General features: G+C 40.1%; 1 protein-coding gene across 4 annotated transcripts in view; it reads left to right on the plus strand.

Moving 5' to 3' along the window:
- Window positions 1-21,073, plus strand: part of sgsm2 (small G protein signaling modulator 2) — a 51,061-nt gene that overhangs the window by 18,513 nt on the left and 11,475 nt on the right. Inside the window, exons 3-12 of one of the 4 annotated variants that reach the window (XM_058414266.1) lie at window positions 7,756-7,924; window positions 13,280-13,447; window positions 13,575-13,642; window positions 13,775-13,923; window positions 14,821-14,955; window positions 16,303-16,427; window positions 16,552-16,619; window positions 18,669-18,832; window positions 19,200-19,329; window positions 20,458-20,592. In XM_058414266.1, the coding sequence (XP_058270249.1) occupies window positions 7,756-7,924; window positions 13,280-13,447; window positions 13,575-13,642; window positions 13,775-13,923; window positions 14,821-14,955; window positions 16,303-16,427; window positions 16,552-16,619; window positions 18,669-18,832; window positions 19,200-19,329; window positions 20,458-20,592 (1,311 nt within the window). The remainder of the gene's footprint in view (window positions 1-7,755; window positions 7,925-13,279; window positions 13,448-13,574; window positions 13,643-13,774; window positions 13,924-14,820; window positions 14,956-16,302; window positions 16,428-16,551; window positions 16,620-18,668; window positions 18,833-19,199; window positions 19,330-20,457; window positions 20,593-21,073) is intronic. The other 3 variants (XM_058414267.1, XM_058414268.1, XM_058414269.1) reach the window with 3 other exon arrangements.

A 21,073-nucleotide genomic window follows, 5' to 3' on the forward strand; every position in this document is an offset into this window, starting at 1 on the left:
AGCTTGGGGAGAGAGAATGGCATGCTTTAACACACTCAGCCTCCGAGCTTCTCCCAGTGACGACATCATGCTGCTATTATTAAAGGTGTTGCTCTGTTGGATAAATTTCACACGGCAGAAATAGCAGGGTGCAGAGTAACTGCTTGACAAATTTCCTTAACCCTTCATTTTAGCTGTCAGATATTATTTGGATTGTTGGGAAAAGTGGTTGTGGGCTGATTTTATATGACATTAAAACACTTACAGTACTCCTTCCACCTTTCACTTTACATCCTGTCTCCCTACAAAAAAAAAAAAAGAATCACTTCACCCTGAACATCGTATAGTATTATTGTACAAAATACAGGGGTGACTCTTGAGTTCACCTTGTGTTTATCTGATCTTCACGGTCAAGTTATTGACCTGAACCTCTCCTCAACTTGCTCTCTGCTCCCAAACTGCTGCAGGGTGTGGTATGAGATGGATGAGTCATTAAGCTGTTCTCACGCTCCTCGGACTCTGTCTTTTTTTCTGACCAGAAACTTTACATTTTTGCATCCTGATGCCTCTAACACTGTGCGCTGTACACTTCCTGACTCAGTGTTGTGAGGTGCTCTTTACCTGAGCAGCTCCTGCAGGGGGTCTGAATGCTAACACAGAAATCCCTCAACACAGTCAACCTGTGAATGTTTATGACCTCTCGATGTTCGGATCTAATTACACAGAGATTCGGAGTGGCTGACTCATCTACGCTATCCTGCTAATTAAACCTCAGCAGTCCCGGTGGCTGTAGTCACTCTGCCGTGTACCAGTGCTCACAGTGTGTTTAATTGTAGCTTGCCCACTCGCACTCACCACTCAGCAATATTCTCATGGGCTTTGTACACACATGTAAGTAAATATGATTTTTGGAAAATAAAATCCTATTTGTTGTGTCTGGATTGCAAATTACAAAAAGTAAGAGACTGTATTTAGGAAAATTCCATCCTGAACAACTTATCAACAACATATGTTTATTACTACTTTGTGATCTTCCACAGTGAGATTTATTTTACATGTGAGGAATAGGGAGAAATATCCCTTGTTTCACCTAATACGACAGATGCAGCAGCGCTTTAGTCCTCTAATCTGTCCAGCTCTCTCACTTCCTCATCTGTACACAGCTTCAGATTTCAATCTAATACTTCTATCAACACCATCATGAACATCATCTTGTAGGTCTGCTGTAACTCTGCAACTGAATGGGCTTTATTGTCAAGTGTGCTCACAAAAAAATACAAGGATTTTTTTTGGTGCTGGAGAAAATGTGTACACAGTGAGTGCTCCTTTTAAGTTAAAATATTCGCTGAGGTGATGTTGACTGTTGCCGGAAAATAGTGAGAAGGAAAAGAAGCTGTTGAATGTTTTGTTTTTTCAATCTAAGCATTTGATTTTCATTCATCAGTTGAAAAATTTCTCCTGTTGAATCTGTGACATCAGAGTAGCAGACAAGCACTAACCTCTCACTGGAATAACATAAATACAGCCCGAGCTAATAAATTATCTAGATTCATTACAGAAATCGGAAATATTTCAATATGAACATGTTTCAGGGTGGAGTTACTAAAACAACCGTGTGTTTAAAGAGTAGTGCAGAGTGAAGGTGAAAGCTAATTAACTAGCAAACGGATGTTTATTTTACGTAATGCTAATGCAGGGGGTTTAGTGATTAGCATGTTTACCTCGCACCGCCAGGGTTGGGGGTTTGATTCTCGTTTGATGCTTTGGGATTTCCTCCGGTTTTCTCCCCCAGTCCAAAGACATGTGTTGTAGGCAGGATGGCATCTCTAAATTGTCTGTGGTGTGAGTGTGTGTGTGTGTGATTGTGCTCAGTTATGGGATGGCACCCTGTCCACGTTATGTTCCTGCTGTCTCCTGTGATCCAGGCACCATGTGACCCTCTGTAGGATCAGTGATACAGAAACTGGATGGATGCATAGTGCTAATGTCAGCACAGACAACAGAGGTTAAAACTGAAGAGTTTTTTAAATGAAAAAAAGACAAGCCATGTCTTCATTGCTGAAGATCCACATATTCTCCTCACCTGCCTTTACGCTTGCATGTTCTTGTTCTTGTGTTTGACGTCAAGAAGTGCTGCGCAAGGAATAACAAAAAAAACCCTCCCACATGAAATCCGATTTAGCCGAGCAGACTGAGCCACATGTTCTGCAATCCAATGCAAATTAGATTTGACCTCTACATACAAATGTGGCTAGAATCACATTGGAAATGGTTGGGTTTCATGTGTTTCTTTCTTCTGTTTCAGTCTGACAAAAGTGAACAGGTTTTTTGCTTTAAATTGAATACAGTAGAACCTCGGCATATGAACTGAGTTTGTTCTGGAGGCGAGTTCATAAGGTGAAAATTTGTACTGCGAAACAGATTTTCCCATAAGAAATAATGTAAATGCAGATAAAAACGTTTCAGACCCAAATATATTACCAATATTACCCATACGAAGCTTTCCATGTCAAGCGTCCTCACAGGAAGTCGTGCCACCAAGCTGGGGCTAAAAATAGAACAGACCAGTCATGCCACCAATCTGTCAACAAAAAAAAATGTGCAAAAAAACGTTGATATCATGGGTTTGATTCTTTAGAAACAGCGTTCTGACCCCTTTCAAAGTTATAGTCATAATACAGACATTAGAAACAGAATTCTAATATGTATTGATTGAAAAAAAAAACCCTTAATAAGCACACCACACGACTGAGGAATCAGTGGCCACAGATTTACTAAGTCAGCATTTTATGCCAAAACAAAAAAAGATTTCTGAGAAGATGCACATGGCTTAATGCTACTGCAGTGAAGATGAAGAAGCAAATAAATGTTTCAAATGTATTCAAAACTATACAGCAGACAAAAGAAATAAAGGAGCCACACCTAATTTGACTGGATGATAATCTATTCTGTTAACTTTATCTTATTTTACCAGAGAGTTGTGTGGTGTCCATGTTCAGAATTGAATTTCTTTGACATGGCATGTGATGCTTGACATGATTTATGAAGTATTTCTGTTTTTACGTAGCCTAGTAGGGACAATATACTTATTGAAAAGCTGCAAAAAAAAGCAAAAATGTTTTTTATCATACAAATATTTCTATCTTCAGAGTAAACGATGATATCAAACCAATATCTGCTCTCTGAGATGCTCCAAGTGCTTGTTCTTAAGCATCTAAAATTTCCAACCTGTAAAAATCTTATCCAACAGAGGTAAAAACACACATCTCACACTGAAAGCCAACAGTGTCCTGACTAATTTTATATCAGACTTGCAGTGATAAAGTAATTCATTCATTTATACTGATTGAAAATGTCTGATAATTCGATTTATCAGAATGCCAGTGTACTTGTATAAAGGATTATGTAAGGTTTGATTTCTATTTCTGTGGTTACAAGCAAATAAATAGTGAAATGGAGTGACTTGGTTAACATTAGCTGGCTTTAACGTTTCCACTGGAACGTAATCAACGCTGCATAAATTGTGTGGGTGTCATCGAAGCTTATATCACCAACCATTCAGCTTCTTTTATAACAATTGGAGCTGAGCATTAGGAGTCAGGCTTCTGCCACAATTCATGGGCTCTCACTCTCTGTTTGATTGTTCTTAACATTTCTCCACCTCTTTTACCCCAACCTTCCACCTCGTGCTCTCGCTTTTCTGCTCTCCTGTTTCTCCTCTCTTTCCCTCCCACACAGCGTACAGCTGCCTGGTGCTTCTGTTATGCAGTTCATTACTGTCAATTACAGTGAGTCACATCTCCAGCTTGGCAGCACATTCACAGGTGGCTCCTCCCAACAAAGGCGCAGATGTCACACAGACACACATTCGCTCGACTCCCAGCTCTGTCATGAGTGATTACGAGTACTGATTATAGCCGTGGATTATAGCACTAGATCATCACTAGACATCTGTTTCTTTCAGTAAATGGTTATTTCCGTTCAGGATATAAATCACATTCATTTAAATGAAATATAAATCTGAAGTATAACCCACATTAAAATAAATAAATTATTTGTATTTATCTAATAATGTTATGTTATATCATGTTCTTGTGTGTGTGTTTGTTCATATGGGGATGTTAATGCGATTGGATTAATGATTAGCGCGTTGGCCTTGCACCTCCAGGGTTGGGGGTTTGATTCTTGCCTCCACCCTGTGTGTGGAGTTTGCGTGTTCTCCTCATGCTTTGGGGTTTCCTCTGGGTACTCCCACCCCCCAGTTTAAAGACGTGTTGTAGGCTGATTGGCACCTCTGTAGTGTAAATATGTGTGTGTGTGTGTGTGTGTGTGGCTGTGACGTGATGAATTGACAGATGTGCCCCGAGTCTCCTTGGATAGGCTCCAGGTTCCCTGCGACCCTGTTTAACAGTACAGAAAATGAATGGATGTTATGTTCTGTATTTGTTTATTCATTTGGTTGCTTATTTGTTAGGACATATATTACCTGATTTACAATTTTTACCCTAAATATGGTATTATACATTCAGTAATACTGGGTAAGACTGAACCTTTGTTCACAGAAGAGCCTCAGTTCTTCCTGCATGGCTTCCACAAGGTGTTGGAAACATGAATGCAAGACATAATTGCTGCAAGCTTTTACATTCATGCTGTACCCGTTCAGATCAAGTAAATGGGGAAGCCAGTGAAGTACTGGCAACCAGTTTGAGACTTTGTGTTTATTTGTATAGTGCTTTTAACAATGGACATTGTCGCAAAGCAGCTTTATAAGATTATATAAAAATTTATAAACATAAATGATACCATTTTACATTGGCAAGAAAAAACTCCCTAAGATGATAAGATAATATAAATGGATTATATTATTAGGAAGAAACCTTGAAGGGCCATCCCAGACTTTATATGCAGTTGTATTATAATCGAACATGTTCCAGCATGACAATGCCCCTCTCTAAGTGTATACTTTATTACTTCATTACAAAAATGACAGAGTCTAGCAGCCAGGCAGCTTCAGATGTGGGACTGGTTGGTTTGCAGGGTTTATTGCAAGTGTATGTAAGAAATGTAAAGTGTATAGCATTCAGTTATTTATTTTGGCAGCTAGAGGTAGTCAGGGGAAACACTTAAGATGGTTATAAGAGGACAGAGCTGCAGGTTAATGTGTAATGCCTTTTATTGCAGAAACTCTTCCAGAAATAGTTCTCATTCACAACATATGGATTAGGTTAATGGGGGCATAATAAAGGAGTTACTTTACCAAAACTTTTTTTTTGTTTATAGCAAAATAAGTATGTAATGCACACAAACACACACACTCCACCAAGGGCATGCTTGAGAAGCACAGTGTGTGTATTTAATGTCTGCCTGCTCAGTTCACTCTTTCCTGTCAGCCATTGCTGTCTGTGCCTCTGCCTTAATTAGATCTGCTAATGAGCACAGAGGAGATTGAACTACGGAGACGTCAAGTCCAGACAACTTCTTCCCCCCCCCTTGCTTGCTCAGCCGGGCTGTTCTCTCCATTTCAAGAAAATGAAGGCTCTTTCAGCTATTAGTGTGCCATTAGGACCCCTTCTGTCATTTCCTAAGCAGAGCTGCAAAACTTCGGCTCTGTGATTTGTCGGGCCTAATATGGTCGATCAGCCTCAGCTCATTAAAATCCATGTGAAGTGCGAGATGCATTTAACAGTACTAATTCCCTCTGATTGAGTGGAGGGTATTCAGTTGAATCTCCATGAAGCCACTAGTGCAAGAGGAAATTGACCGTGTGGCATTTTTGAAAACTTGCATATTACAGACCGAATATTTTAAAAGCTTTAGTTATTTCATTTCGTCCTCAGCAGTATACTAATGGCTTTGATACAGCAGTATCAGGAGAGCATGTTTTTACACATGTTTTGCATATATGGTATGTGTTCAAACATTGGTGTACAAATGCACACCAGCCAGCAAACCGCCAGGCATGTAAACACAAAAATTAGTGTGTTTCAATTTACACCTTGCCCATCTCACCCCATGACCTGTTAGGAATGCCTCATCCCCTCCTCATTGTTTTTTAGCATGCTTTTTAACAAAGCACTTAGCACTTAGATGATTCATCAGCACAATGGTTAGGTCTGACTGCTTGTTTATTAAAAGAGCAGTGGAGTGATTTCTGCAGAAGGACAAGCCTGCTGAACTGAACTGTTTATTCGAAGGCAGAGAAGAAACACAGCATTTTGTGGATGGATCAAATGTCATGAGAAACAACAAGCATTACAGGGAGCATTTGGCTTTCTCACAGGCCTGTTTCTGGGGTAAAGCCGCTCTACTGGCCTCCAAGTGCATGCAACAGATCCAGAAGACAAACAAGACAGATGACCATCCAAGATCTCATGGACCTCTAATGACCTTTAATCCTCAGATCCCAGAACTGCTCATTTGGTGACTCATCATCTCTTTGCACCACAGGTCAAGCAGTGGAGGCTGAAATGGGCAAATATGGCTCTGGTTAATATTTACTTGGTCTTGTAAAAACAATGCCTCAATACATACATACATTTGATGTCACATGCCAGTTTGTGATGTAAGCCTTGTGTACATTGTTATTCTAATGAACAGATGGCACAAAGTGACAGTGATCTGGATGTACTGTGATTAACGATGGAAATCGGGGCAAAGCCAACTGTTTCCAGTGAAAATATCAAGTGGAGCTACTACAGGATTTTCCTACAATACAGATAACCAGATAAAATGGCATTTAATTGAGAGGGCAAGGTTGGCCGGCCTGAGCATGCAGAGCATTATCTGTGAGTGTGGTCATTAAAACGAGTGCAAGGTCCTCATTTTAACAAGGAGTTAATTGCTAGCAGCACATAGTGGCAACCAACATAAACAGAGATAAATACAATGTTCCATGATGCCACTAACTGCTTAATACTAAGTAGGTTTGAGGGGAAATAATGGTACTTACTTGAAAAGTGGAAATTCTGTCCAGTCCAGCAATGAAAGTTGCTTTTTCTTCTGTATTTTTCTGTGAAAAGTGAAATCCATGGACAATAAGAGGCAGAGCAACTTAAAGATGCAGCTTTAGTGCTGCATGGCCAGCAATAAAAGCGCTATTAGCATCATAAAGCTGATTATGCAGTCGGCCAGCGCCTTGATTGCTCCAAGATATCAACAGCATCCGTCATGTTGGAAGACAACAACCTGACTTTCTCCCACTGTCTCCCACAACAGATGCAAATTTCATGAGTGGCCTTTAAGACACATTAAACATCCTGTTACTGCTTTTTACCGGGAATTTAACAAGATTGGTCGTTGTCCTATTAAAAAGCGTGGCTACTCTGGATTAACACGGTTATCGGTTATTAGGGACTGTTAGAGGCTGAGCTGGGATTGTTTACCCATTTCAGTAGAGACCCTGCAGGGCCAAGCAGCAGCTATAGCACTAACATGTTGTTTGTCCTGTTTCCCCTACTAAAATATTTACCGCAGCTTCAGCATCAGCCTGTAAATCGTGTTGCAGATAGTAATTGTGTTTTGTGCTTTGCATCATTTCTATCTGTCTGGGGCAGCTGTCTGAAAAGCCACCTGGCCTCACACCATGTCTTGAAGAAAACAAAAATGTATTTCACAACACTCCATGTACACTGAAAGCAGTAAGCTTTGAAATGACCTGAGCAGAATTGTAGGCTGTTACAAATGTGTGCACTGCTCTGTTTAATGTGTAATCCTGTATCTTTGCCTTTCTTTCTCTTCCTCTGTCTCAATCCATTCTTTCTTCTCTTCCACTCTCAGGTGCTATTGAGGCTTGCCTGGGCCACATGCTGAAGCGGAGAGCTGCAGGCTTCCTCCGCAGTGATAAGATTGCTGCCCTCTTCACCAAGATCGGGAAGGTGTACGCCATCGCTGAAGAGGTGTGCCGCAAGGTCCAGGAGCAGCTGCAGCAGCAGGCTGATCTCACCAGGTCTGAGCTTCCATATCATTCACATTACTTTGACTTTATTAAAAAATGGAACTTACACCTGTTTTAAAGTGTCCATTTTCAGCACTGGATTGCTGCTTTGTCATGTCCCACTCCAGAGTAGTGCTTAATGGCTCATATGAAAGTAAACAACGAGGAATTTGTGAATTTGTAGGTTTCTTATTTAGTATAGACAATAAATTCATAATATATAGTTCCTCCACCAAAAAAATTATTATTATAAAACAATTATTTTTTTTTTCACACAAATGTTTCTATCTTTAAATTAAATGTTGATATCAAACCCATTTCTGCTCTCTGAGATGCTTTAAGTGCTTGTTCATAAGCCTCTAAAATTTGTAGGTGTTTATCTTCAGCCACTAAAATTCTAAGTAAGGGTATGTCAAAAGAGGTAAAAATGTGTCTTACATTGAAAGCCAACAGAGTCCTGACTAATAATATATCAGACTTAAAATAATTTGTTCTTTTATACTGATTGAAAAAGTCGATTTATCAGAATGCCAGTGTACTGGTATAAAGGGTTAAATCTGCATTTTCTTGGAAGCGGGAGGTTGTGTTGAAGCTACAGAGTGAGGTAAATAAAACATGGATGAAGTTTTTTTTATTAGAAACGGGTTTGCAGCAGCTAACTGTGATGGGTGATGTATATAGTCATTGTGACAGACATAATAAGCTAATCGGTCTGTACCATTGAGCTAAAGCAAATTCTTGTTTACACAGATTAACTCATGTAATGCTAAGAGGTGCTGCTTTGTTTACTGTTCACACTATGAGCAACCAGTTGATTTGTTGTCACTGTCCCAAGTTCATTTATGGCATTTGGTAGACACCCCTTATCCAGAGCGGCTAACATTTTATCTCATTTATTCAGTTGAGCAGTTGAGGGTTAAGGGCCTTGCACAGGGGCCCAGCAGTGGCAGCCTGATGGTTCTGATTTAAACTCAAAACCTTCCGAACAATAGTCCAACATCTTAACCAGCTTCCCCTGGGTTTCTAAGTAAGAATTCTCAAGAATTCTCCTCCGTGAGTCTTATGTGCATGACAAGTGTATCTCCCAGCCTCGGATCATTTACAGCCATTCCATATAGCCATACTTGTTACACCCAGCTGCTGCAACATGATATTAATCAATGTTTATGGCTGAAAATCTATGCCAGAAATTAGAAAAACCACAGAGCTGTTTGGTGGCTCCCTAAACAGCCATTGCAGCTTTCTGCTGGAAGTGAGAGATGGTTTGTGTGGATGAACCAATGCTTCACTCGGCTTCTTATTTGTCCATTAATTCTCCATTAGCAAACCCACATGGCACGAGGAGCACAGAGGGCTTCTGCAGAAAAGGAAGAAATCTCTAGGTGATTGTAAAGGAGTGGCACACACTGCCTTTGTCTTCTGTGTGTATCTATAACCGTGTAAAAACAAAGAGCTTCAGCTTGCACTCAGCGACGCTTCGACACAGATTTAATGCAGTGCAACTCATACTCCTTTCCACTCCACTGAGGCCCCATTTGCTCAGTTACTCCAATCGCCATGGCAACATTACAGCATCATGATCGCTAGAACAAAGGACAAACTTGCTCATTATAGGATATCTGTGAGACAATGATTAAGGCTGTGGTTGAAAGCAGAAGGAAAGGTTATTACTAAGTACACCACGGACTCAAAGCGATTTGTGATGGCAAGAAGGTTATTGCACTTGTGGCATGCTTCAGCGTCATTGTTTTCTGAATTTGCTTGTCATCTTTCTCTTAGAGTGGCACTAGGAGCTCTGAAATCTAATTAGGCCGCATCAGCCGATAGGAGCTGCTCAGCGGAGCCCCATCCCGCAGCGCAGACCAGATCTAATTTGGTTGATCCATTCTGGGTTTAAATTATGTTAGATGGATGTTGCTGAGAGATAAGAGAGAGGTGGACCTTTGGCTCATGAGCAGCAGTGGGAATGTGTGTCCCTCTCTGCTTTGGCAAGGGCTTCTCACACCACAAAGAAAACAAGTTCAGGGTGCTTACAGATGATCCATACCATCATGTATCACTATAAAAAATGAACTTGTACGTAATTCAGTTGTAAATTGTTGTAAATCTATTTCATCTTTATATTTTAAATAATGCCTTATGTAGTGTTTAACTCTTTAATACCTTCCTAATCTGTAGGAGAACCTGAACTGTTTAGCTATACTAAACAGTATGAGTTATAATATTGGCTTGGATCAATCACATCAGCCTGCACAAGTTTTACTAAAGAGAACAATATTCAAAGTGTACTTTTTTATTTATTTAACTTGTCACTGAGCAGCACTAAGGTGGCAGCTTGTTTGGAAATGAAGACCCAATTAACCTTTTTTCCTCTGCACTGGCTTTCCATTCTGCTGATTTTCAATCAGTACAAACAAATGAATTATTTTATGGCTGCAGGTCTGATATAAAATGAGTCAGGACTCTGTTGGCTTTCAGTGTGAGATGTTTCACGTCTTTTGGGATAACCTTACACCGAATTTTAGAAGCTTGTTTTGGGGGAGGGGAATTTTCTATGAATATATTGCCACTATTATGCTAGTTAGTTGAATCCTTCGATATAAACCTAATTTTGTCATTGGCGTACAATGGATCAATCCCAAATGTTAGATTTGATATATCTGCACTTTGTTACCGTCATCAATATGAAAAAGGAGCACATTTGAAATCAGTCTTTATTCTTTTTATTAATCATAGTGTCTGGTTGCTGCCCAGGTTTTCATACTGTCCGTATTAATTGTTCTGTGTTATGGCATCATTTTTTCTAGGCAGGTACGACGTTATTGCTCTCTGTGCAGAATCTGACTGTAAATCGCAATCGTATATGCATATCTTGAGCAGCCATCTCAGCTCTTGGGATTTATTTGCTTAAAATGGCCTGCATACTCGCACCCGGCTTGACTGGCAGGGCACAATGAGATCGATTCTAATGATGGTTTGTGGGGGATGAGGGAGATGCGGTGGTCCAAGAAGTAGGATCGTTCATCTTTGGGCTTGCCTTAGCTGGAAAGATCAATAGGATATTGGCTTAGGCCACTGTCTGGCTTAATCATGTAGGTACCCAAAATGCTCACTGGAAGTCTGTCTTCATAATTTATCATTTGCTTGGTGTAGTGGCTGGAAATCTGCTTAGTCCTGTCGACGACTACCAGGATTCCTCTAACAGTGCCATCAAGACATTCTTGGTTTTCACTGCATCACTAAAGGTCATGCTGTCTCCATGGCCTGATGTCTTCATTCCCAAAAGCACTTGTAGCCTTACAAATCAGTACTGCGCTGTCTTTCCTGAAGCATCATTTTCTATAATGGTTCGAAATTAAGTGCAAGACATTTAGGTACAAGTGTACTATCTAGCTGTCCAAGTCTTGATATTGCTGACTTTTTTGTCTCAGAAAGCAGTGATCTGCGATGAGCCTCACAAGCTGACACAATCCATTTATATGTATTTTATCATCTCTGGGTGAATGGCTTTGCAGGTATAAGTGGCTGTGAATAAGTGTGTCGTGACTGCTGCTAGCCCTTCTTGTCTGCAGTCAACAAGCTAAACACTGTTGCTCCGCTGTGGATACAGTGTGTAAAAAAAGTACAAAAGATTGCATGGAAAGATAAATAACCCACCTTCAGGCTCTAGGAGCTAATGTCATTCTGGTGGGTCCTGTGTGGCTTTACGTCTGTAAATTTAAGTGCGTACATGCAGAAAAATTTGATTAAGGATAAGCTAAAATCTATCTATCTATCTATCTATCTATCTATCTATCTATCTATCTATCTATCTATCTATCTATCTATCTATCTATCTATCTATCTATCTATCTATCTATCTATCTATCTATCTATCTATCTAATCAGTCAGGATTTTGTGATTGGAGAAATTAACAAAAAGTAAAATGAACACAGGACCTTGCCATTTTTCAAAATAACCACAGATTTTCCACACCTTTGGGCCAAGACACATCGTGTGACATCACACAGCTAAAACTTCTTCAGTTCATGTTTGTCGAACATGAGTACAGCTATCGTACCAAGTCACAGATGTTTCTTTACTAGTAGGAAAAATCCTGTGCTTGCAATTTTGCCAAATCAAGTTTTCTGCTAAAAAAAAAAAAAAAAGAAGAAAACTTTTTTTCACAAATTTTTGGGGGACTGAAAAATACAAATGACAGGCTGACAAACAATATATAATGTATATAGACAGTGTATATATACAGAAATTCAAGAACAGATTTTCAACAAAATTGTTGACATGTATCAGTCTAGAAAGGATTATAAAGCCATTTCTAAGGCTTTGGGACTCCAGCGAACCACGGCCAGAGCCATTATCCACTAATTGAGAAAACTCTGAACAGTGGTGAACCTTTCCAGGAGTGGCCAGCCTACCAAAACTACTCCAAGAATGCAACGACGACTCATCCAGGAGGTCATAAAAGAACCCAGAACAACATCTAAAGAATTGCAGGCCTCACTTGCCTCAATTAAGGTCAGTGTTCATGATTTAACAATAAGAAAGAGACTGGGCAAAAACGGCATCCATGGGAGAGTTCCAAGGCAAAAGCCATTGCTGACCAAAAAGAACACAAAGGGTTGTTTCACATTTGACAAAAAATATCTTGATTATCCCCAAGACTTTTGGGCAAATATTCTTTGGACTGATGAGACAAAGGTTGAACTTTTTGGAAGGTGTGTGTCCCGTTACATCTGACATAAATCAACACAGCATTTCATAAAAAGAACATCATACTAACAGTCAAACATGATGGTGGTAGTGTGATGGGGCTGCTTTGCAGCTTTAGGACCTGGAGGACTTGCCATAATTGATGGAACCATGAATTCCGCACTCTATCAAAAAATCCTGAAGGAGAATGTCCGGCCGTCAGTTTGTGACCTCAAGCTCCAGCTCACTTGGGTTATGCAGCAGGACAATGATCCCAAACACACCAGCAAGTCCACCTCTGAATAGGTGAAAGGGTGGCACAACCAGTTATTAGATTTAGGGGGCAATTAATTTTTTTTTCACGTAGTGCCAGGCAGGTTTGGACAGCTTTTTTCCCCTTAATAAATGAAATCATCATTTAAAAGCTGCATTTTGCATTTACTTGCATTATGTTTGTGTAATATTAAATTTTGTTTGATGAGCTGAATCTTTTAAGTGTGACCAATATGCAAAAAAAGAGAGAAAAAACAGGAAGGGGGCAAAAACCTTTTCACAGCACTGTATGTTATGCAAAGTCTTTAAACAATATATTATCATTTCTTTCATTGTGACTGGCTGTATATTAGGGCATATTGATTAACTAAGAGTTTTGTTTTCTGCCTATACCTTGCTCTCAGAAGAACCCAGAGCACAATTGGACAGGAGCCTCTTCGCAGACAGGGTTCCTCCGCAGGCAGAGTCCCTCAGCCTCTCTCAGCTCAGGCCATCAAGCACATCTGGGTCCGCACTGCCCTTTTTGATAAAGTCCTGGACAAAATAGTGCAGTATATTGTAGACAACTCAAGGTAGGATGGAGTTACTTTAACTTGTATACTTCTTTAATGCTCATTTGTGCATGTGAATGAACTCATTTTTAATTTTTCTAAACGAAGTAGTTAAAGGAATCATCTTGTGCTGTTTGTATGTTTGCAGTAAGTATTATGAGAAGGAAGCCCTGATGCATGACTCTGTATTCGGCCCGATCTTGGCAGCGCTTCTGGGTGAGCTTCTGGGTTCGCTATTTTTGAATTAGTTTAATAATACAACAGTAGATTGGTGTGTATAGTCTCTTTTCTGTTGTATGTTTGTTCAAAAGTATGTATTTCTCCACCTTTAATTAATCTTGACCGTAGTTGGGCCTTGTGCTTTGGAATACACCAAGCTCAAGACGGCTGATCACTTCTGGACGGATCCTTCTGCCAACGAGCTTGTCCAGAGGCACAGGATCCATGGAGCACATCGAGGCCAGGAGGCATCCCCCAGCCGCAGGCCTGCTCTCGGGGTGAGAGAGAGTGAGAGTGAAAGAGAGTGAATGGGTGAAAAGGTTCAAGGTTCTTTATTGTCAATACCACCATATGTGCAGACATACAGAGGAATCGAAATACGGTTTCTCTTCTCTCGTCAGTAGTAACATTGTCATTTCAATCAGTGCAACAAAGAACAGATTTTTGTGATGGTACCAGCAGTATACTTATAATAAATAGATATAAATAAACCAGAGAAAAATAAATTGAACCTCTGAATGGATTTATATCTGAGTAAGTGTAAACAGTGAATTCTATTAAATATACAAATATATTCTAAAATGCAAATAAGATGAAGATGTAAACATGAACATTAACATGAAGATAAATGTAAACATTCAAAAAGTTTGATGCAAAACAGCATGTACAATAGCAGCAAACAGTCATAACTTCATGCTTATTAAGATACTTTGTAGTGTATAGATAATAGAAGCATAATTTGGGTCACTAATATCCAGAGAAGTGAACTCTGTCTCTGTGTGGCTGCTCCAGGAAAAAAAACCAACTAATTATGATAAAAAGGCATCTCTATGTGCTTGCCAATTATGTGGACTGTCAATTCAGAAACCCCTCTGCTTTCACTAGCATTCAGGCATTTAAGGGTCTGTCACTTTGGAGTGAACACTGAGCTTATTAACACCTTATTATCTCTCCGTGCTCTCTGACATATTTTTTGACAAGCACATATTAGCTGAGATCTTGATGAGTGAATGGAGACATGATATATTGAATCAGTCATTTTTCTTGATATATCAAATTGGATGTGTGTTTCACAGTCCCCCTCAGGGCCTGGAATACTGTTGCAAGACGATTTATGCCCAATTGTTTTTGTGTTCTGTCGCATCTTTTAATCCCTCCTCTGTACCTCATGTCAGATCCGTAAGCGACAGTCCAGCGGGAGCATGTCCGAGGATAAGTTTGCAGCCTCTGCGAGGGAATATGTGGAGTCTCTTCATCAGAACTCGCGCGTGCATCTGCTTTATGGAAAGAACAATGTGCTCGTTCAGCCGGTGAGGAGCTCACACTCACACACTGACATTTTGTGTTTAAGATTTAAGATTAACCATGTCATTCGGTACTTTAGAGAGGTTAATCCAGGTGCAGAAACGTTCAGAAGGGTCGCTTTAATTGCAGTGCTTATCACTCGGGTTCAGTCTGCTCTGGTAAGATTGCACGCTGTGTTCGGTCATTGACTGAGTTTTCCCTCCAGGATGAATGTGTTGAATTCTTTTAAGCCTAGGATGGAGTATACAATCTATCAAATCATGTTACAGTGTAATGAAGGTATCGACGCTGGTTCAGAACACCAGTGAGATATTTTAATTTTCTTGAGAAAGCAGATTTTCCAATTTAAAGCTACATAGAACAGGTTCAAGATAGATCAGGATTTTCACTAATCAGTATAAAGATCCTAAGACTAATGTGAACATTTAACCTTATGGGTTTTTTTGTGAGATAGAGAAAGAGAGAGAGATAGAGAGAGGTGTGTGTTGTAATTCATTATGAATAAGATTAAGATTAAGAATAGGGAGCATGGCATTATTTTATGATGATGTACGTTAATAATAATAATAATTTTATGATGATACATGTAATACATTTACTATAGTCTATAAATGTCTTTAGAAACCAAAATCATACAGGATTTACTTTTATATTAAATTTATTACAACAATTTTATAAACATTTTTATCATCAGTATCTGCTTAATATAGCAGTTATACACACACAGTGACTTAGTGGTTAGTATTTTCGCCTCACAACTCAGCGGTTGGGGGCTTGATTCCCGCCTTCACCCTGCGTCTGTGGAGCTTGCATGTTCTTTATGATTTGGGGTTTCTTCCTGGTACCCTGGTTTCCTCCTCTAAATGATCTGTGTCACACAGTGTGTATGTTTGCGATGGTTTAGTAATTCATCCACTGTGTACCCCTGCCTTGTGCCCATGAGTCTCCTGGGATAGACTCCAGGCTCCTTACAACCCTTTGTAGGATAAGTGGTAGAGAAAATGGATGGATAGATAACTGTATGTTAGTAACAGCAAGGTCAGCAAAATTGTCTGATTTGAATGCATGCTGGACCTGGCCAGGTCTTATAGAAATCAGTAGTATACATGACATATAGGGAAACATGATAGCATAGTAGATTCAAACTACATCTACAGCAACTGTCATTTGTCTAGTCAGGAAAAGCAGAATTCAATTCATTCATTCATTCATTCATTCATTCACTCTTCACATTTTCTTTTTCTGTTTGTATTGTTTTTCTGCTATTTCCTCATTCATGCATGATAAACAGTTTCCTTGCACCGTCTGGTATCTGTGCACTCAAGTAACACATGTCTGTTTGTTGAGATTAGAAGAAGGACATGGAGGTGTTGAGGGGTTACCTGTCTTTACATCAGTCTGCTGACACGCTCACACTGAAATGGACACCCAACCAGTTAATCAACGGCACTCTGGGAGAATGCGACCTGGAGAAGAGGTAGCTTATCAAACACACACATACACACACACACACAAACCAGCTTCCTCAACATTGATTCAGCAGTATAACAGTGCAGTCACATAAATCGATTCTGACACACATACTGATCCTCTGCTCACAGTATTTATTGGGACTACGCGCTGACGGTACCCTTAAGACAGATTGTCTGCATCCACTGTCACCAACGGCGTAAGTCTCTCTCTTTTCATTCTTTGATCCAGGCATCACTCAGTTGAGCTTAGACTCGGCTTAACTGTGCTTCAGAGCAGGATGCTTATCCATTATGTAATGTAACACAAGTGTGTCACATACTACAGTTGTCTGAAAAATTGTAACTGTAAGGGTTTAATGTACTAGGAAGCACATTCCTTTAAAAATGTTCACAGAACATTAGCCGTAAACATTTCTGAGAATTCCAGATACATTTCTGCACGGTATGAAGAGTTTTTGGTTTGGTTTCACTCCACAAAAATGGAGTGGTTTAACTTTTTCCAAAGAGATTGACTGTACAGCCAAAAATTCGTGGACAAATTTGTTCAAAGTCCAGAATGTCTGTGTATGTAGCATTAAGCTTTCACCTTTACTGGAACTAAGAGGTCCAAACGTGTCCCAGCATGATAATGCCCCTGCTCACAAACTGAGCTTTATGGTTTAAGGTCTGTCCTGATCTCCGCTTCAGTGAACACCTTTGGGATGAACTGCAATGCTGACTCCTCACCAGGACTGAGTCAATAAGGCTTTTATGGCTTAATGAGCATAAATCCCCATAGCCACATCTTCCCAGAACAGTGGAGGATATTGTAACGGCAAAGCAGACTGACTCTATAATGGGATGTTCAACAAGCATATATGGATGTGATTGGTCAGGTGTCCATAAATGTTTGGTCATATAATGTCCATTATTTAACAGCTTTTGTCAGAGGACTATACCTAGAAAAAAAAGTAAAAATTGGAGATTGATTTATCAAGTTCTTGTTGGTGGCTTAAGTGGGTAAGGCTCTGGGTTTTTGATCGGACGGTCGGGGTTTAAGCCCCAGTACTGCCAAGCTGCCACTGTTGGGCAATTGAGCAAGGCTTAACCCTTTCTACTCCAAGGGCACTGCATCATATCTGCCTCTTCACTCTGACCCCCCCTCTTTCTCAGCTGGTATATTCAAAGAAAAGAATTCCACTGTCCTGTAATGTATGTGTATCTGACTGGGTCAGTGCTGATTGTAAACGACAAGGAACCCTAGCAGGTGAAAGAATCACAAAGTCCTGAGAAACCCACATTTGACCTCATTGGAAAAGTGTTTGGGGATGGGAAAGGCAATGTTAACCTGGAGAGGGTGCATGCTAAAGCCTAGGCACAGCAGCACAGAATTCATTGAGTCAGGCTCTTGGGAATAACAGCCTTCAAATGCACCTTTAGTGTTAGAAAGGATGGTATTTGGTGCATACAACGTACTTGGGGTTCTTGTATTTAAATTATTCGCAGTCCTCGGTCCTTGCCTCATATCTAAGGCTTAAACCAACTAGTGCAGGCTGGGGTTTCCAAATGTTTATGTCTGTTGGGTATAGCAGATCTACTAAGGAACAAGAATAAGTGGTAGAAGCAGTGCACCACTGTACCATCCTAATAGTTGAGGTGCTCTCAGTGATGGCTCTCAGAACATTGTCACTGTAAATGGACAGTGTGGATACAATTCTTAATAAATCATCTCAAATTTCTTGAAGTATGGCTTTTTTTTTTGCAAAATAATAATAGTCAGTTGGAATATATAGTTCAATACATTACAGTTCTTAGAGGGCTTTCATACTGGCAGTTTAGTGTGAAACAGAACATGGTTCACATGAAAAACGATTAATGTGAAAGCTGTCATCTGAACCGGGAAGCGCAGTGCAGTACTGAACCCGAGGCTACCGGTAGAAGGTGGTGTGAGTTCACTGTAAAGTTAAGCTTTCTTGCTTCATAGAGGTGATCTACCTGAAACCCTCTTTGAAAGGGAAAGCCTTTGTTGTATGGCTCTCTTTTGGGTGATAAGAAGAGAAAAACAAAGAAAATTGTCAGTCATCATTTTCCTAAGAGAGTATTGAAAACACTGCTAATTGTATTAAATATATATTTGTGTTTCATTTTTGCTTTTGTTTGTTGTTTCTACTTACTTCTTTTCTGTATACTTTATCAGTTTTTATCTATGCTTCCTTTAATCAGTAAAGCTTCTCTGCATTTATATGACACATGCTGTCTTCTCTCAGCGGATTGTGGAGGGACTCTGGTGTTGGTGAGTCAGGATGGGATCCAGCGGCCACCTCTTCACTTTCCCCCCGGAGGCCACCTGCTGGCCTTCTTGTCTTGCCTGGAGACCGGGCTATTACCCCGGGGGCAACTGGAACCCCCACTCTGGTCCCAGAAGGGCAAGGTGAGTGTTTTCATTACATTCTGCTTCATTAATTGCAGTTCGATGCAGTTAGTGAAGGTTGAAAAACAGTCTTACAGAAAAAGTGCTACTGCTAATAAAAAAAATTAATAAAATAAAATAAAATAATTATTAAAGCATTAAAATTTTACACCTAAAATCAAACAGCAAAACAGCCATATTTAGGGCATTTCCATGCAACTTCCCACATCGAACCCTGTTTTAGTAGCGGCTCTTACTTGAATTAACCACCCAAATAACTTCTACTGTGTCCTGTGTGTGCAGCTCTGCATCACATGTCAAGTTTTTAGCATTACAAGAAGAACACTTCCTCAGTTTAAATTTGTCTGCTTGGCTGTCTATCTGGTAGGGTAAAGTCTTCCCCAAGCTGCGTAAAAGAAACAGCACTGCTCGGTTGGTAGATCAGGACAGTGATGATGAGCCAGTTGCTGCAGACTACGTGTTCCGCATCGTTTACCCAGGACACCGTCACGACTCCAGTGAGTTAGCTCTGATGTTGCTTTATTTCTCCTCTCAGCCATTTATCTGTTCCTCACCCATTCATCCATCCATGCCTGGAAAGCCACTGCCACAGAATTTGGTGCCTTAGTGTTGATTTATTTTCTGTTCTTATTTCCTGGATATGACAGCTGCTGTGGAGGCTGCTGAAACAGATCTGAGTTCAGATAATCCCATCAGGTGTCAGAAATTATCATGCTATTGTGTATATGTGTGTTTAGTAACAGTACTAAAGTCCTGGACTTATTGAAGATGGCTTAATTTTGAACTATGTCTATGGCATAAGACTTAACTTGGGCGTGATTTGTGAGCCTGAGGGTTGGATGTATTTAGTTTTTAGTCCTCCACACAATCTACTTGCGATGACATGAGTATCTTCATTGAATAAGATCTTAATTTATAACAAATTTGTCACTGAACATCTATTTCCTGGTTATTCCTGAGCTTTCTGCTGGCTCTCTGATTGCCCAACTTCCAAATGGTGTTTATACATTATTATGCGTCTCACACTGAGAGCATTTAGTAGGCTTTCTGAGATGCAGTTAGATTAATGTGTTAGATTAAGTGTGAGTGCATCTCTGCTCTTGCGTACATCAGACCCTCAGACTTTGATTGGACTCAATAAGGTTTGAACCTAATTTTGTATGCACTGATAAATAAAATAGGGTATGTGATTTGTCTAAATTAATTAAGCATAGACTAACCACATGACTACAGTTAACGGCAGATTCACTGAGTCCCCATGATTAGCTACAGTGAATCATCTGCAGTGGTAACACCATGCGTTTTTAGGTCCTGACCAGATATAAAGGAATATAGGATGAAAATATAGAGGATGACAATATAGATATAGAGGATGACATAGACACACCTACAGGAACTGAAGACCCACAATGCACTTTGATTTTTGAAAGGAATAGTGGGATCCCCATGTCAGACATAGGGTTAGATTTGATTAGTAGAGCTGATGACTTCATACTCAACTTGGACTTAAGGGTAAGTGATGAGTAAATCTGGTGTGTGTGTGTGTATGTATTGTGTGTGTGCGCACATGTGGTGTGGTTTCAGTGTGGAGGGTGCTAAACTGTGTTTTCTTATTGCCCGAGCAGTCACTATAAACTACCACCACACCACGGGCAGTCGCGCGCCCTCTCTGGACGACGATGAGGAGGAGGAAGATAGACTTCACGCAATGATCTCAATGATCTGCTCGCGGAACCTCACAGACCCTAATGTCATGAAAGGTTTTTATCACGAGTGCCACCCCCCACCCCACTCACTCTCTCCTACTCTCTCCATCACTCGCTTTTGGCATGCCTTCTTACCTTGCTTCTGGATGCTTGCCTGATCCCCCACAAACAAAGTCCTAGTCCAACAGTGCAGGTATTATCATGTAAGTCAGGCCAGTTTGATTTGCACTAGTCTGTCCAACTTCATCACTTGGACATGTGTGTGATTGGCCATGCCTGTGTGCATGGTAACCATGGTAACAAGAACACAGAGAACAAAAGCTAGGTCAAATGATGAGGCCTAGGTTGCTCCAGAGCTGTCCAATACAGAGCAGAGAAAGGGAGGATGTCACAAATGCAGATGTTGTCCACACACAGCATAATGTAGTCATCATTGCTTTTTTTTTTAATGATTTACACATTGTCGTATTCTAGCCCCTTTTGCCATTTTGTCATTTGGTAAAACCAACAGAAAGAATGTTATTATTCTTAAGAA

This window comes from Hemibagrus wyckioides, linkage group LG17 (assembly GCF_019097595.1).
Source record: "Hemibagrus wyckioides isolate EC202008001 linkage group LG17, SWU_Hwy_1.0, whole genome shotgun sequence".
In the NCBI taxonomy this organism is placed as follows: Eukaryota; Metazoa; Chordata; class Actinopteri; order Siluriformes; family Bagridae; genus Hemibagrus; species Hemibagrus wyckioides.